The following is a 16,177-nucleotide window of genomic DNA, read 5'->3' as shown; positions in this document are numbered from 1 at the left end:
AAGGAGGAGGAGAGCGAAGGTGAGGACAGCGAGGAGGAGGAGGAAGGAGAAGAGGAAGGATCCGAATCAGAGTGTGAGTACTCTGCTGCTGCAGGGATGAGGGGTTTGGGGGGGGGGGGGGGCTGTGGAGCCCGGACCTCCCCCCTCCGGCGGGGCAGGGCCGGCAGCGTGCCTGGGGGAAGCGCACGCTGCCAGCGCCGCTGCCCCGGGGACCGTGGGGACGCTGGACGGGGACGGTGGGGGGGACATTGTCGCACCCGTGCCGCCCCGGACAGATGTGACACCGTGGGCTCTGGGATAGCAAAATGCGAGGGGGGTGGGGGGAATAGGGGAGCCGAAGCTGGCGTGGGGTGCCACTGTGACCCCCTCTCCTCCTTTCCCCCCCCTGCTGCCACTGCAGCTCGCTCTGTCAAGGTGAAGATCAAGCTGGGGCGGAAGGAGAAGGCGCAGGACCGGCTGAAGGGCCGCCGGCGCACCAGCCGCGGCTCCCGCGCCAAGCCCGTGGTGAGCGACGACGACAGCGAGGAGGAGCAGGAGGAGGTGAGGTCCTGCCCCCCAACCCCCTCATTCTGTCCCCCAAAACCCCTTCATTTCCTCCTCCTGCCCCCTTAAACCCCTTGTCTGCCCCCTAGACCCCTTCCTTTCTTCCTCCTGCCCCCCAACTCCCTCCTCCTACCCCCAAACCCCTCATTCTGCCCCCCAGCTCCTTCCTCCTGCCCCTCAACCCTTCCCCTTCCCTTCCTCCCCCAGCCTCCTCTTCAGCCCTGACCTCTTCTCCCTCCTTCCAGGATCGCTCCGGCAGCGGCACCGAAGAAGACTAAACCGACATTCCACGGCTCCGGGCTCCCGGTGCCATCCCCCCTACCCTGTACCCCACCCCGTCCCCCCCACTCCTTAGCTCTAACGGGTAGCAACGCTGTAGTTCCAGATTCGAGTAAACTGTATAAAACCTTTTCCGTATTTATACTGCCGAGAGCTGTAGGACCCTTCCCGGCCCCTCCCGGCCCCTGTAGCGTCTGTTCCGGCATTAACCGGCGGGAAGGCGGTGGACGGGGAAGGCGCGGCACTGGTTCTTCCTTCCCACGGTGCCGGTTCTTCCTTCCGGCGGCGCCGGCGGTGTCCCCTTGCCGTCCGTTTTTAACCGTGGATGCATGCGCCTCGCCCTCCGCTCCTCGGACTGGATTGTACCCCACCGGTTGCGCCGCCAGCCCCTTGCCGGGACGGCAGCGGGGGGAGCGCGGTGCCGGCCGCGCCTGTCGATGTCACTGGATTTCGAGCAGTAATAAATTAAACCGACGGGACCGGGGCTGTCTCTTTGGGGTCTCTCTCGCTGTGGACGTGGGGGGGTCCTCACCAGCAACGGGGGGGGGGGCTGAGGGGGTTTGGGGGGGTCTGGGTGCCCTCCATTGGGGGGGAGGAGCCCCTTGAGGTTTGTGGCACCTGGTGAAGCGCTGTATCGTGGCTTCTCCCCAATTAGGGGAGATGCTGGCACTGGGGGTGGGGGGGGGGCTAGTGTCACCCCAGCTATCACGGTGGCCACTGGCATGACCTCACTGGCTGACGGTGGCTGCCCTGGTTCCTCCTGCTGGTGCTGGTGGAGGGAGAAACCGCCTGTTCCTTCCTCCTGCCCAGGTGAAACCACCTCTGCCAGAAATTTGAATTAAGTGGCAAACGGTTCAAATCACTTTAAAGCCACCGGGCGGGAACCGGCACAGGGGGACCCCCGTGTCCATCCGTCTGTCAGCAGAGGCTGGAGCGGAGCGCGGCGGCCGTCCGGCGGCGCGTCTGTCCTCGTCCGCTCCACCTCCTCTCGTGATGTGGAGCCGTTTTGAAAAATCACCCCACGTTAAACCCCACCCCCGCGCTGCCCATTGAAATGGGGCCTCGCCGGGGCCCCACCGCCGTCACCGCTGCCGCCGCTGCCGCGTTTCCCGCCGTCGCCGCGTGCCCCTCGACACTCCCCCCACCCCAATTTTGGCGGGTGGCAGGTGGGCGCTGGGCCGGAGCCGTGAAGCGGGAGCCAGGCGGCACGTGCCGGGCGGCGGGATGGGACCTGGGCCGGCGGCGGCGGCGTTGGTGCTGGCGATGGTGATGGGGGAGATGGCGGCGGTGGAACCGGGGGCAGGTAAGGGGGGGGAAACCGGGGGGGGGAAACCGGGGGGTTGGGGGGCTACAGCTGGGGTGGTTGGGGGCGTGACACCCCCCCCCCCCAAAAAAAAATGGTGACCTGAGGCGGGGGGGGGGGTTTGCCCCGGGAATCCCCTGGCAGGTGGGGAAGGGGGGGAGCGGGGAACCCGGGGGGGACACACACACCAGAGGGGAACGGGCCCACCGAGGCTTGCCCTCCCCGCGGGACCCGCTCCCCCCCCGCGGGGCCTGGCTCCCCCCACACACACCGGAGTCTGACCCCCCCCCCCCGCCCAAACCGCGGCCTGACCCCCCCCCTAAACCGGGGCCTGCCCCCCGCCCCAAACCGGAGCCATCACCCCCCCAAGCCGGGACCGCCGGGCCCTGCCGGGCTCCGGACGGCGCCGCGGGCTCCGCTCCCCGCCGGGGAAACCGAGTCGGCGGCCCATGGCGGCGGCGGCGCTCCCGGACCCTCCCGATCCCCCCCGGGCCGGGCCGGGCCGGGGTCGCCGCCGCCGCCATGGCCGCCGCGCCGCGGGAAGGGGGCGGGGGCGGGGAGAGGGGCGGTGCCGCCCCGCCCCTTCGGCGCCGGGTGGGACCAATCGCCGCTCGCGCTCCGCCCCGCCCCGCGGCGGACGCCTTTCCCATTGGCGGCGGTCAGGACTGGCCACCCGGCGGGGACACGCCCTGTTGGCCAATGGGAGCGCGGCGCGCCAGGAGGGCGCGGCACAGGCCCCGCCCTCTCGGAACCCCTGGACCCCCCCCCCCCCCGCCCTCCCGGGATCGGGCCCGGGACCCCCCCAAGGAGGGACCCGATCCCCGGGACTGAGCCACCCCCCCCGGACTGGGATGGGACCCCCCGGGCCTGACGCCCCCCCGGGACCCGGCTGGGACCCCCCGGTGCGGGCCTGACCCTCGGGAATGCGGCTGGACCCCCCCAGGACAGACCCCCCCGGACCGGGATGGGCCCCCCCGAGCTTGCCCCGACCCCCCCGGGCCAGGGCTCGCTGCCCCCCGGCCTGTGCCGGTGGGGGGGGTGGGAGGGCTGGGTTGCTGGGGGGGGGGGGTCTCTGCTTTTGGGGTCTCGCTGCCACCGTCTCCCAAACTCGGGGGCTTTATCATGGAAACGCCGCCGGCGGCTGCCCCGGCAGCCTCGGCAGGGCTGGGGGGGTCCCTGGTCGGGGGGCGTCCGCTGAATCCCCCCCACTGCCAGCAGGCGCCAAGGAGTGCGGCCAGAGCGAGTTCCGGTGCGGGGACGGTTCTTGCATCCCCAGCGCCTGGGTGTGTGACGGCAGCCCCGAGTGCAAGGACGGCTCCGACGAGGCGCCGGAGACCTGCCGTGAGTGCCGGGGCCGCCGCATCGCACGTTGCGGTGCTGTGAGGCACCAGGCCGTGCCGCGGGCCGTGCCGCGCTAAGTGATGTGGGGCGGTGTGCCGTGTGCCGTGCCACGCCGTGCCATGTGGCCGCATGCCACGCTGTGCTGTACCGTGTGTCACTGTGCTGCGCTGTGCCGCACCGTGTGCCGTGCCATGTGCCATGTACCGTGCCGTGCTATTCTGCACAATGCTTTGCTGCACCGTGCTGCGCCACGCCGCGGTGTGTGCTCGTGCTTTGCCGTGCCACACCCTGCTGCACCGTGCCGTGCTGCACCATGCCGTGCCACACCAGACAGTGCCATGATCTGCTGTCCTGTGCCGTGCCATGTGCCATGCGCCATGTGCCATGCGCCATGTGCCATGTGCCATGCCGTGCCGCACTATGCCATCCCATGCCAGGCAGTGTCTTTTCTGCCTGGCTCTCCCCATGTTGCCGTGCCGTGCCGTGCCGTGCCACGGTGCCATCCCCCCCTGCTTTCCCCCCCCCAGGCTCCCTCTCCTGCTCCCCGACCGAGTTCAGCTGCGGCGGCCGCCAAAACCGGTGCGTGCCGGCGTCCTGGCGCTGCGACGGGCACCGCAACTGCGAGAACGGCGCCGACGAGCTGGACTGCCGTGAGTGCCGGGGGTGGGGGGGGGGGTGTGGTGAGAACCGGGCTGGGGTTGGGGTTGGTCTGGGGGTGTCATCCCCCCCCGCAGCCACTGACCGGGCCGGGGTCCCTCCCACAGCCCCCCGAGCCTGCGCCGGGGACCAGCTGCGCTGCGGCAACGGGGCCTGCGTGTCGCGTGCCTTCGCCTGCGACGGGGAGCGCGACTGCGAGGACGGGGCGGACGAGGCCGGCTGCCCCCCCCCCGCCACCTGCGGCCCCCACACCTTCCGCTGCAACGACTCGGCCTGCGTCCCCCAGCTCTGGGCCTGCGACGGGGACCCCGACTGCCCCGACGGCTCCGACGAGTGGCCCCAACACTGCGGCCCCTCCCGACCCCCCCAGCCCTGTCCCCCTCTCCAGTTCGCCTGCGGCTCCGGCGAGTGCATCCACCGGCGCTGGCGTTGCGACGGCAGCCCCGACTGCCGGGATCGCTCCGACGAGGAGGGATGCGGTGGGTGACCCTGGAGGATGCTCTGGGATGGGGATTGGGGGGGGTGGGGGGAGCCCAATGCTCTGGCACCGTCTGACAGCCCCCCCCCGCTTTCCCTCGCAGCTGCCGCCACCACGTGCCTCCCCGACCAGTTCCAGTGCCGGGATGGGCGTTGCGTGCTGGGGGTCCGGCAATGCGACGGCGAAGCCGACTGTGCCGACGGCAGCGATGAGGAGGGATGCCACAACGGTACTCGCTGGGAGGAGGATGGGGGGGGGGTTGGGGGTGCCCAGTGAGGGGGGGGCTGACCTCACGCTCTCCCCCCCTACCCCAGTGACAGCCTGTGACGGCCCCCACGAGTTCAAGTGCCGCTCGGGCGAGTGCATCCCCATGGAGCGGGTCTGCAACTGGCACCGCGACTGCCGGGACTGGTCTGACGAGCCCATCAAGGAGTGTGGTATGGCCGGGACGCCCAGCACCCCCCCAGACCCCCCCAATTCCCCCCCCCAGGACACCCCAACACCCCCCCGAGCCATCCCAACACTCCCCCACAAGCTTCCATGGGGGTTTGGGGTTTCTGCCCGGTGCCAGGGGTTACTTGGGGGGGTCAACCCCCCAACTCACCCCCCCCCGCCTTGGTTCCCCCCCCTCCCAGGGGCCAACGAATGCCTGGACGGCGGCGGCGGCTGCTCCCACATCTGCCAGGACCTTCGGCTGGGCTACCAGTGCCTCTGCTTGGAGGGCTTCCGCCTGGGCTCCGATGGGAAGAGCTGTGAGGGTGGGTGCTGCCCCCCCCCCACTCGCTCCTCCATGGGACACCCTGACCCCCCCCTCCATGGGACACCCTACGCCCTGCTCCATGGGACCGCCTGACCCCACTGGGTCCCCCTGACCCCCCCAGGGCCCCCCCAATCCCCCCCCAGGGACCTCCTGACCCTTCCTTGGGACCCCCGATCCCCCCAGGGACCCTCTGACACCCCCCCAGGGACCCGCTAGCCCCCCTGACTCCCCCCTGCAGACATCAACGAGTGCTGGGAACCCCCCCAACCCCCCCATGGGACCCCCCTAGGGACACCCCTCACCCCCCCAGGAACCTCCTGACCCCCCCTGACCCCCCCAGACATCGACGAGTGCCAGGACCCCAGCAGCTGCAGCCAGCGCTGCCACAACCTGCCTGGCAGCTACAAGTGCGAGTGCGGGGAGGGGTACCGGCTGGACCCCCGCACCCGCGCCTGCCGCGCCCTCGGTGGGTGACACCCCCCCCCAACACCCCTCCAGCCCTCCGCACCCCCATCCTCCTTCCTTGCACCCCCATCCTCCCCCAGCACCCCCATACTCGTTCCCCCACCCCGTTTGCACCCCGATTCCTGCATCCTTGCACCCCCCACTTTGCAACCCAGTTCCTCCCTCTTTGCATCCCCCATCCCCTCTATCCCCCCTTTGCACCCCAATTCCTTTGTCCTTGAACCCCGATCCTTGCCCCTTGCACCCCCCCTTCCCCTTTTCACCCCAATTACTCTTTCCAGCACCCCCACTCCCCCTCTCCATTTGCACCCCCCCATCATCCCCAATTCCTGCACCCCCATCCCTTCCCCCTTTGCACCCCAATTCCTCCCCCTTGCCCCCCCACCCTCACCCCCCCCCCCACCTCGTGCAGGTTTGGGATACGGGTTTGGGGCTGGGCGCAGGTTTGGGGGTGCAGGGGGGGTCAGGGGTGCTGGGGGGGGGTCCAACAGTGGGTGCAGGTGGGGGGCGGGCTGGTTGCAGGTGGGGTCGGAGTGCTGGGTGGGGGGGCCCAGCAGCGGGTGCAAGCTGGGTGAGGGGTGGGTTTGGGGGGTCAGGGGTGCTGGGGGGGGTCTGGCAGCGGGGTGCAGCGCCTGCCCACCGCCCCCCCCAGGCCCCCCCGCCGCCCTCCTCTTCACCAACCGGCACGAGATCCGGCGCCTGGCGCTGGACGGCGGCGAGTACCGGCGCCTGCTGGGACCCCTCAAGCACGCGGGGGCCCTGGACGCCGACGTGGCTGCCGGCACCGTCTACTGGGCCGACCTCAGCCAGAGGAAGATCTACCGGTGAGGGACCCCTGCCCGGGACCCCCCACACCACCCCCGGCTCCGGGGTCCCCACCACCGTCGCCATAACCCACCCCGTCCCGGCAGATCGCCGCTGGCCGGCGCGGCAGACGGCAGCCGGCACGTGGCCGTCATCGGGACGGGGCTGGGAGCGCCCGACGGCGTCGCCCTGGACTGGGTCCACCACAACATCTACTGGACAGACTCACGGCTCGGCACTGTCTCGGTGGCCGATGGCAGCGGCGCGCGCCGCAGGACGCTGGTGCGGGAGCCGGGGGCCAAGCCCCGCGCCATCGCGGTGGACCCACTGCACGGGTACGGGGACGGGTGACGAGGCGGAGGTGGTGGGGGTCCTGGGGACACTGGGCGGGGGTGATGGGGGTGACAGGGTCTGGCTTTGCCCTCTCCCAGTTACATGTACTGGACGGACTGGGGAGCCAGCGCCAAGATCGCCAAGGGCGGCCTCAACGGTGCCGACCAGTTCCCACTGGTGACCGAGGGCATCGAGTGGCCCAACGGGATAACGCTGGGTAAGCTGCGGTGGCATCCGTGTCCCCGTCCCAGTCCCCATCCCCGGTTCTGGTCTCGGTCCTGGTCCTCATCCCCATCCCCATCCCTGTCCTGGTCCCCTGCCAGTCCCTGTGCTGGTCCCAGTCCCCATCCCAGTCTCCATCCCTGGTTCTGGTCTCAGTCCCAGTCCTCATCCCCATCCCTGTCCTGGTCCCCATCCCAGTCTCCGGCCACATCCCGGGGTCTCTCCCCGTCTCCATCCCTGTCCCCATCCATGTTCTCGCCCGCATCGCCATCCCTGTCCTGGTTCCCTGCCAGTCCCAGGCCCCATCCCTGGTTCTGGTCTCGGTCCCAGTCCACATCCCTGTCCCCATCCTTGTCCTGGTCCCCTTCCCAGTCTCTGGCCACATCCCGGGGTTTCTCCCCATCCCTGTCCTGGTCCCCAACCCTGTCCCCACCCTGGTCTCGTCCTGGTCCCCTGCCAGTCCCTAAGCTGGTCCCAGTCCCTGTGCTGGTCCCAGACCCTGTCCCTGTCCCCATCCCTGCGTGTCCTTGTCCCCGTGTCCCCATCCCCACGTGTGTCCCCCCCTTCGGTGCCGGCTGACACCCTCCGGCAGACCTGCCCTCCCAGCGCCTGTACTGGGTGGACTCGCGGCTCCACGCGCTCTCCAGCGTCGACGTGGACGGGGGCCACCGCCGCACCCTCCTGGCCGACCCCCAGGTCCTCTCCCACCCTTTCGCCATCACTGTCTTCGAGGTGAGACACCCCCCCCCCCCATCCCCTCCTCGCCCCCCACCACCCCACCCCGGTGCCGGTGTCCCCAACCCCTGTCCCCGCAGGACACCGTCTTCTGGAGCGACATCCTGACCGAGGCCATCTTCAGCGCCAACCGCCGGACGGGCGCTGACCTCCGCAGGGTGGCCCAGGACCTCTTCTCCCCTGAGGACATCGTCCTCCTCCACCCCCTCCGCCAGCCCCCAGGTACCCCCTGCGCCCGACAGCCCCCATCCTTCTCTCCTCCCATCCCTCCATCTCCCCAGCCTGTCTCCCATCCCTCCATCCCCGCATCCTTCCATCCTTCTGTCCCACCATCCCGCCCCATTCCCCCTCCCGAACCACCCCCCAACCTCTCTCTCTCTCTCCCCCCCCCCCAGGTGAGAACTGGTGCTCCGAGGACAACGGGGGCTGCGGGTTCCTCTGCCTCCCCGCGCCCCAACTCGGCCCCCGCGCCCCCCGATACACCTGCGCCTGCCCCGACGGCCAGCACCTGGCCCCCGACGGACGCGCCTGCCTCCCAGGTACCACCCCCCCGCCCCCAGACCCCCCCACCCTGCGCCCCCATGCTGCTGGCATCCTGCACCCCGAGACCCCCGCACCCTATACCGACAGACCCTGCACCCCCAGACCCCCCACCCCTGCACCCCTATACTGCCAGCACCCCCCACCACGCACCCTGCACCCCAACCCCCCCCACCCTGCACCCTGAGACCCTCAGCACACTGCACCTCCCCACTGCCTGCACCCTGCACCCCCAGACCCACAGACTCTGCACCCCTGGACTGGGCAGCCCCCCCCCCCACCCCCAGTCTTCACCCCCAGACCCCCAGCACCCTGTCCTGCACCCCTCACCCTGCACACCCCCCTCCACCATTCATCCTGCACCCCTCCAACACCCAACCCTGCACCCCCGCCTCACTGCCAATACCCTGTACGCCCAGACCCCCCAGCCCCCCAGCACTCTGCACCCCCCCCAGGAACCCTGCACCCCCCCCCCCACTGCCAGCACCCTGCTCCCCCAAACCCCTGCACCACCCCCCCGCTCCCCACAGCCCCCGTGCCCCCCCAGCCCCACTCACTCTCTCCCCCCCCCCCAGACCCCTCAGCCCCAGCCCCGATGGACGCAGCCCCCAGCACCCCCCCAGCCCCCCCGCAGCCCCTGACGCCTGGTCGGGACCCCCACGGCCATGGGGTGCCCTCAAGCCCCACCACCGCCGCCAGCAGCACCACCGGCACCACTGGCAGCACCAACACCTCCAGCAACGCCACAACAGGTACCAGCACCACAGCCCCTCCTCACGCCCCTGCCCCATAGCCCAGCCCCACAGCTTGGCCGCTTCCAAATTCCTAGCCCCATGGCTCACCCCAGCCCCACATCCCAGCCTCATATTCCAGCCCCGCAGCTCGTTCCCAAATCCCAGCCACATACCTCAGCCCAGTCCCACAGCTCATCCCCAAATCCCAGCCCCATACTTCATCCCAGCCCCACAGCTCATTCCCAGATCCCAGCCTCATATTCCAGCCCCGCAGCTCATCCCCAAATCCCAGCCCCATGGCTCGGGGCTGATGGCCGCCTCTCCCCTTTCCCAGGTGACACTGGTGATGCCATGGGGCACGTGGGCAGCAGGACGGGGCCGACGGCGCTCGCGGTCGTTCTGCCCCTGGGTAGGTTGGGGGTCCTGGCATGGGTGGGGGGGTGTCCCAGAATGGGGGGGTGCTGGCATAGAGGGTCCCAAAGCAGGGTGGGGGGTTGACCCAGCATGGGGGACCCCAGAATGGGGGTCCCGGCACGGGATCCCCATCACCAGGGTCCCCTGACCCCCCCTCTGATCTCCCCCCTCCAGTGCTCCTCATCCTCGCGGCCTTCGGCGCCCGCGGGCTCTGGCGCAGCTGGCGCCGGCGCAGCACCAACAGCATCAACTTCGACAACCCCGTCTACCAGAAAACCACCGAGGACGAGGAGCCCCTGGGCCGGGGGCAGGGGGGCTTCAGCTACCCCACGGTGAGCTGGGGGGGGGGGGCACACACTCAGGCACCCCATAACGAGCTGTGGGGCACCCCACGGTGAGCTGGGGGGTTGGGGGGGGGCTGTGCCCCCCAAAAGGCTCATCTGTGCGGGTCAGGCTGGTGTGTGGGGGGCTCAGTTGTCCCCCCCACCCCACTGACACCCCCCCCCTCCCCAGCGCCAGGCTGTGAGCCTGGATGACGACGTGGCCTGAGGACGTGGGGGGGCTCACCCCGCCGCCAGCCCCCCCTGAGGAGGCGCCGGACCCCAGCCGGATCCTGCACCCGCATCCCCCCAACCCTGCCAGGACCCCCCGACCCATCACCGGGGCTGGGCGGGACCCCAGTTGACGGTGCCGGACCCTCGGGGCGGCCGTAGTGGGTGCGTGCGGCTGTGCCCGGCACCGGGCGGCTGTGGCCGGCTGCACGCGTGCCATTGCCGGCTGTGCCGGGCTGTGTGTGGCCGCACGTGGTTGAAGGTGACCATATGCAGCTGTGCGAGGCTGAATCCGGTTGTGCGTGGCCGTATGCGGTTGCACGCAGCCGTGCGCGGTTGTACCCGGCTGTACGCGGTCGTGCCTGGCTGTACGCGGTTGCATCCGGCTGTGTGCGGATGGACGTGGCTCTGCACAACCCTGTGGGGGTCACGCACGGCCGTACGTGGTTGTGCGTGACCGTACGTGGCCATCGGCGGTTGTGACCGGTCGGGCGTGCTTGCACGCGGCCGCACGCAGTTGTGCGTGGCCGGACGCGGTTGCACGCCACGTCCGGCTGTGCCCGTGCAGCCGTGCGGGTGCCATGTGCGGCTCCCCGGCTGCCACTTGATTTTTTTTTTTTTTTTTACCAAAACTGTGAAAAAGAACAGAAAACGTGGCCTTCTGCCGCGGGGGCGGGGTCCCCTCGCACGAGGAGAGGTCCCTTGCACGACGGGGGGGTCCCTCTCACGAGGAGGGGTCCCCTTGCGCCCCGTGGTCCCGTGTCTGGACACGGCCAATACACAATATTTATTTCTCACCGTTGTCCCGGCTCCTCCTTCCCCCCCCGGGACCCCAGCCCTGGGGGACGTGGGGCCAGACGCCTGGGTCCACCCTGGGGCCCCCCCCAAATCCCCACACGCCATGGGTCGCGGTGGTTGGAGGCAGCTTTATTGGGGGGGGACGGAGCAAGGTGGGGGGGAGCACGGAGGGGAGAGAATGAAGCGAGGGCTAACGAGGGTCCGGCTGCAGGGCGGTGTCATGCGGCGTCATACGACATCACGCGGCGTTGCACGATGTCACGGGGAGACGCGGTGCCACAGCAGGGTCCTAGCAGGTCGAGGGCTAGCGGGGCCTGGGGGCGGCTGCGGGGGTGGCCGTGGCGGGGGGGGGGGGGTGTGAGGGGGTGTGTGCCTCGCACACACGTGTGCGGGGGGGGTCAGTGCCTCCCACACGCATGTGCGGGAGTCCCCGTGCGTCACCCGGGTGGGGGGTGCCTGTGGGCCGCCAGGTGGGTGCCCCTTACCTGGGTTGGGGGGGTCCCGCGGGGGGGGCCCCTCCACGGCCTCGTGGTACTCGCTCTCATCCGAGGAGCTGGAGCCCAGCCTGGGGGGGGGGATGCTCAAGGGGACCCTGGTGTCCTGGCATCCATCGCCCCCCCATATTGCCCCCTTGTTACCCCCATAAGTGCCCCAGGACCCCTCCCAGCTCCCCCAAGTGCCAAATGCCCCAGGACCCCCCAGCTGCCTCAGCACCCCCCAGCACCCCAGGACCCCTCCTGACCCCCCCCATCACCCCAGTAGCCCCAGGACCCCCCAGTTGCCCTCCTACCCCCCATCACACACCCCTAAATGCCCCCAGACCCCCCAGCCCCACCATCACCCCGCCCACCGCCAACTCCCCCCACCCCCAGTTGCTCCCCCGGCCCCAACCTGCCGCTGCCCCCCCCGCGGGGGTGGCCGTGCCCTTCGTCCCTTTCCTCCTCCTCCTCCTGCTGCTGCTGCTCCTCTTCCCCCAGCTGCGGCTCTGCGGGACACGGGGGTGGGGTGAGCAGGGCCTGCCCCCCCCGCCCCCCCCAGCTCCCCCCCCCCCAGCCCCCCACTCACGGCGCTGGGCCAGGCGGGCCCGGGCCTCCCGCAGCTCCCCCAGCGCCCGCCGCAGCTGCCGCTCCAGCACCGCTACCCGCCCCGGCAGCCCCCCAGCACCCCCCGGCACCCCCAGGCCCTCCGTGCCCACCCCCACCGACCGGCGGCCCCGTGGCCCCACGGTCGCGATGGGGACGGGGACAGTGGCGCTGGAGCTGGTGGCGATGCCGGAGCCGATGCCGGAGGCGGACATGGGGATGGTGGTGCCGGTGATGGAGCCGATGCTGGAGCCGATGCTGCTGGCATTGCCAGTGCCGATGCCGGAGCTGACGCCGGAGCCGGTGGAGCCAGAGGCGATGTTGGCGCCGATGCTGGTGTTGGCGCCGATGCTGGTGTTGGCAATGGGGACGGCGATGCCAGAGCAGCTGCTGGTGTTGGTGCTGGAGCCGACGCTGCTGCTGGTACCGTTTCTGGAGCCGATGCCGGTGCTGATGCTGGAGGTGATGCTGGTGCCGGTGATGGAGCCAATGACGCTAGAGCCGACACAGCTGCTGGTGCCATTGCCGCTGCCATCGTTGGAGCCAGCGTTGGTGCTGATGCCGATGCCGGAGCCATCGTCGCCGAAGCCGCTGGGGTCCTCGTTGCCGTCGATGGAGCCGCCGCACCCGCACCCGCACCCGCACCGGCAGCCGCCGTCACGGCGGAGCTGGTCAAGGAGCTGCCGCTTCTCCTCCTGCAGCCGCTCCAGGCGCCGGCGCAACGCCGGCAGCGCCCGGACCTGCTCCTCCAGCTCCCGCAGCCGCCCCAGCGCCGCCGCCATCTGCTCCCGCACCAGCCGCAGCGGCGCGGCTCCCGGCGAGCCCACCGTCACCGGGACCCCTGCCGCCGGCGAGACCCTCGCCGGCACCCCCTCCTCCTCCAGGCGCCTCCGGGCCCCCCGCAGCGTCCGTTCCACCCGGGGGTCCGGGGCTGCCGGGGGGCCGAGGGTCTCGGCGGAGGCGGCCCAGGAAGCGCGGTGAGGCCGGCGGCCCACTGGCACGCGCCGCAGCGTCAGCCCCTTCTCGATGGCCTCCACGTAGCCCAGGAAGCCCAGGTCCAGCCGGTAGCCGTAGGCCGTCTCCAGCGAGTATGGCGCATCCCCCGCCCCGGGGGGGGGCCCCGACCGGCGCCCTGCGGTAACACCGCACTGCCCTGGCACCCACCATGGGACGGGGGCACCCGGGGACCCCTCCCCATCCCACTTTGGGACCCCTAAACGCCACCAGACCCGGCGAGACCTCCTCCCCACCCCAGACAGGACCTGGGCACCCGGCACCGCCAGCCAGGGACCCTCCCCTTCCCAGCCCGCCCAGGATCGAGGGGTGCTGGACCTCCAGCCCTCCCCCCCAGGATCCCCCCCATCCCTCCAGGGACCCCCCCCGTCCCCTGGCCACCCGGGTCCTCACCTGGGAAGGCTTCGGCACGCAGGACCTGCGCCATGGCACCTCCGAACCTAAGGAGGGGGGACGGAATCAGCGTTGGGGACCCACACGTCTGCGGGGGGGGGAATCCAGGCGTCCGGGGGGAACCCAGGCGTCCGGTTTCCCAGCCTGCCCCGCTCCCGCCCCCAGTCTGTGCTGGGAGAGGACCCAGGCGTCCGGGGCAGGGGGGGGACGACGACCCAGGCATCCGGGCTGTGGGCCAAGCACCGCCTGGGGAGGGGGCTGGGGCCCCCCCGGGTCTTCCGGGGCAGCGCTTACCCCCCACCCCCTCTACCCGGGGACCCAGGAGTCTGGGGGACCCCCCCTCACACCCTGACAGCCCTCCGGGACCCCCCACCCACCACATGCCGCCATCAGATTTTCCACCCCTGGGGCGACGGATGGGGACGGGGATGGGGACGGCCCCCCCCCAGTTCCCCTTTTTTCGGGTGGGGGGGGAGTCCCGTGGCCGGGGGACCTCCACCCATCCTGATCCCGTGGCAACGGGGCCGCCCTGATGCCAGGGTCCCCCGGACCCCCCAAGTTCTCAGCAGACAGGGCCATGGGGGGCAGCTGGGGGGTCCCAGGGCTGGACAATGGGGCTGTGGGGCAAGGGGGGGGCTGGCCCGGGTGCCTGGGTTCCCCCGGATGCCTGGGTTCCCCCTCCGGCGCCTCCTCGGCCCCAGATGGAAGCAATTAGGCGGCGATGGCGGCTCCGGCTCCTTCGGCTCCTCGGGCTCCGCCGCCCCCAGGCCCCACGGCGCAGGGCAGGACTGGCCCTCACCCCACGGCCGCCCCATGGCCCCCCCCGCCCCCAGCCCCCCACATCCCCACCACCCCACGGACCCCCCCATCCCCGTCCCTGTCACTCCACACCTCTTCCACCCCACAGCCCCCCCTTGTCCCCGTAATCCCGTACCTCCATCTCCCCGCAGCCCCCTCGCCCCACGGACCCCCCCCGTCCCCGTCCCCCCACATCCCCATCGCCCCCCGCCCCCCCCATCCCTGTCACCCCACATCCCCACCGCACCACGGCCCCCCTGGTCCCCATCACCTCACATCTCTGTTGCCCCCCTCGCCCCCCCCCGTCCCCGTCCCCCCACACCCCCATCACCCCCCGGCCCCCCCTCGTCCCCGGCCCCCCACATCCCCATCACCCCTCCCGGTCACCCTCGGGGTCAGTACTGGGGGGGCCGGAGCGGCCTGTCCCCCTCCGGCTGGTGACAAGCAGCTGCCGCTGGGACCCCCCCCGCCCCCCGGGACCCCCCCCCCGGGGCCACTGGGACCCCCCCGATCCCCTGAGACCCCCCCGATCCCCGGCTCCCCTCCAAGCCCCCCCCCCCCGGGTTCCGCCGCTCCGGTACCTCCCGCTCGGCTCCCGCTCCCGCTCGCGGCCACGCCCCGCTCAGGCCACGCCCCCTTCGGCCACGCCCTGCCCACGCCTCGCCTGGCTCCGCCCCCTCGGAGCCCGCGGGGCGGTCGCAGCCGGGGAAGGGGCGGGAACGGGGGGTCCCGGGGGGGGGGAAACGGGGGGGTGGGGGGGTCGCGGGGGTCCTCCCCATCCCCAAAATAGGGGCTTCCCTCCCTCCCCCCCCGGCCCGGCCCCCCGGGTGCCCCAATTGCCCCCCCGGGCCCTGGGGACCCCCCGACCCCCCCGGGGCTGAGGCGGGTGCTGGGGGGACGGGTCGCCCCCCCCCCCCTCGTTACCCCAAGCCCCAAAACTGGGGGTTTTCACCCCAATCTGGAGGCTGGGGGGGGGGGGGCAGGGGTCACGGTGTGGGGGGGGAGAGGTCGTGACCTCCGGTTGGGGGGGGGACCAGGAGGTCAGGGGTCAGAACGGGGCACGACCCTGCCCCCTCTCCGCCGGGCCTCGCCTCCTCACACGCGATTGGCCGAGAGAGCTGCCAGTCACGGCCGGGGCCTGATGGCGTCGCGGCTGATTGGCTGCCGTTTCCCTCCTAAATCGCCGCGCGAAGCTGAATGGGCGCCTGCCGCGTATCCCTCCTCCTCATTGGCCCACAAGGCTGTCAATCACGCCCCTCCCCTCCCTCGTCCGCGGGCGCGGCGCGGCGTTGGCAGCCGATTGGTCCCTGGCCCATCGATCACCGGGGGTCCGCCCACAGGGAGCAGACCGCCCTGTGATTGGCCCGGCCGACTTTCGCCGTAGCGTGGCCCCGCCCATCGCCGCGCACCAATCCGCTCGCGCGCTTGCTGCTGCCGATTGATTCTCGCGCCTGTCATTCCAAAGAAGCTCCGCCCCATCCGGCGCCCGCCAATGGCCGGCTGTCGTGCGGCTCCTCGCCCTCCCATTGGCTCCGGTGGCCGTCAGTGAGGCGCTGCTTCCCCCAGTAGCTGGCTGGCGGGGGCGGGACAGGAGGTCGCCGCGCGGCGTTGGCCCCGGGGAACGTCAGTCAGGAGCAGCCCGCCCCCCCAGCCCCCCCTGCCATCCGCTTCCTCGCCCAATCGCGGCCCGGCGGCCGCCGCGACTGGCCGGCCGCCCCGTCCGTCCCGGCGGTCCCGCCCCCGCCCACCCCCCAATGAGCGCCCGCTCCCGCCGCCGCTCCCGCGCCGATTGGCCCTCCCCGCCGCCACTCGCCTCCTCCCGCCGTCTCGCCCGCCCGCCGCCGCGCGCCGGCTCCCTCCCCGCCGCCATTGGCCGGCGGCCGCCGCCGGTCACGGCCTCGCGGCGCGGCGATTGGCGGCGGCCCCGCCGGCT

At 71.8% G+C, this 16,177-nt stretch overlaps 3 protein-coding genes across 7 annotated transcripts in view; 2 read left to right on the top strand and 1 right to left on the bottom strand.

The window, feature by feature from the left end:
- SMARCA4 (SWI/SNF related BAF chromatin remodeling complex subunit ATPase 4) overlaps positions 1-1,301 on the top strand; it is a 27,389-nt gene extending 26,088 nt beyond the window's left edge. The window contains exons 31-33 of the mRNA XM_069795714.1: positions 4-73; positions 401-540; positions 789-1,301. Coding sequence (XP_069651815.1) covers positions 4-73; positions 401-540; positions 789-821 — 243 coding nt within the window. The 3' untranslated portion in view covers positions 822-1,301. The remainder of the gene's footprint in view (positions 1-3; positions 74-400; positions 541-788) is intronic.
- A 387-nt stretch (positions 1,302-1,688) lies between these two features.
- LDLR (low density lipoprotein receptor) lies at positions 1,689-10,956 on the top strand. Of its 3 annotated transcripts, XM_069797419.1 has the most exons (18): positions 1,698-2,125; positions 3,344-3,466; positions 3,994-4,116; positions 4,231-4,602; positions 4,705-4,830; positions 4,916-5,038; positions 5,237-5,359; positions 5,702-5,827; positions 6,479-6,650; positions 6,738-6,965; positions 7,062-7,180; positions 7,778-7,917; positions 8,001-8,142; positions 8,316-8,459; positions 9,036-9,212; positions 9,529-9,603; positions 9,783-9,940; positions 10,122-10,956. In XM_069797419.1, the coding sequence occupies exons 1-18, from the start codon at positions 2,047-2,049 to the stop codon at positions 10,155-10,157; spliced, it is 2,586 nt and encodes an 861-aa protein (XP_069653520.1). In that variant the 5' UTR covers positions 1,698-2,046; the 3' UTR covers positions 10,158-10,956. The 3 variants fall into 3 exon arrangements, with proteins under 3 accessions (XP_069653521.1, XP_069653520.1, XP_069653522.1); XM_069797420.1 differs by lacking the exon at positions 5,702-5,827 and having other exon boundaries at positions 1,689-2,125; XM_069797421.1 differs by lacking the exon at positions 9,036-9,212.
- KANK2 (KN motif and ankyrin repeat domains 2) lies at positions 10,814-14,928 on the bottom strand. Of its 3 annotated transcripts, XM_069797424.1 has the most exons (6): positions 14,826-14,928; positions 13,447-13,493; positions 12,023-13,171; positions 11,849-11,942; positions 11,443-11,522; positions 10,814-11,271 (listed from the first exon to the last, which is right to left on the bottom strand). In XM_069797424.1, the coding sequence occupies exons 2-6, from the start codon at positions 13,478-13,480 to the stop codon at positions 11,216-11,218; spliced, it is 1,413 nt and encodes a 470-aa protein (XP_069653525.1). In that variant the 5' UTR covers positions 13,481-13,493; positions 14,826-14,928; the 3' UTR covers positions 10,814-11,215. The 3 variants fall into 3 exon arrangements, with proteins under 3 accessions (XP_069653525.1, XP_069653524.1, XP_069653523.1); XM_069797423.1 differs by lacking the exon at positions 14,826-14,928 and having other exon boundaries at positions 10,814-11,281; positions 11,443-11,510; positions 13,447-14,283; XM_069797422.1 differs by lacking the exon at positions 14,826-14,928 and having other exon boundaries at positions 10,814-11,281; positions 13,447-14,281.
- Between the last annotated feature and the right edge of the window lie 1,249 nt (positions 14,929-16,177).

Source organism: Haliaeetus albicilla, chromosome 11 (genome assembly GCF_947461875.1).
Source record: "Haliaeetus albicilla chromosome 11, bHalAlb1.1, whole genome shotgun sequence".
Lineage (NCBI taxonomy): Eukaryota > Metazoa > Chordata > Aves > Accipitriformes > Accipitridae > Haliaeetus > Haliaeetus albicilla.
Note: the sequence above shows the minus strand (reverse complement) of the source record. Positions and strands in the feature narration are given on the sequence as shown.

Bases quoted from the DNA above. Each gene is read 5' to 3' on its own strand.
- LDLR (XM_069797419.1), top strand. From the start codon at position 2,047: ATGGGACCTGGGCCGGCGGCGGCGGCGTTGGTGCTGGCGATGGTGATG. The intron at 8,143-8,315 runs GTACCCCCTGCG...CCCCCCCCCCAG, and splicing joins CCCCCTCCGCCAGCCCCCAG to GTGAGAACTGGTGCTCCGAG. The intron at 9,941-10,121 runs GTGAGCTGGGGG...CCCCCTCCCCAG, and splicing joins GGGGCTTCAGCTACCCCACG to CGCCAGGCTGTGAGCCTGGA.
- KANK2 (XM_069797422.1), bottom strand. From the start codon at position 13,828: ATGTGGTGGGTGGGGGGTCCCGGAGGGCTGTCAGGGTGTGAGGGGGGG. The intron at 13,172-13,446 runs GTGAGGACCCGG...GTGTTACCGCAG, and splicing joins GCGTGCCGAAGCCTTCCCAG to GGCGCCGGTCGGGGCCCCCC. The intron at 11,943-12,022 runs GTGAGTGGGGGG...CGTGTCCCGCAG, and splicing joins GGCCCGCCTGGCCCAGCGCC to AGCCGCAGCTGGGGGAAGAG.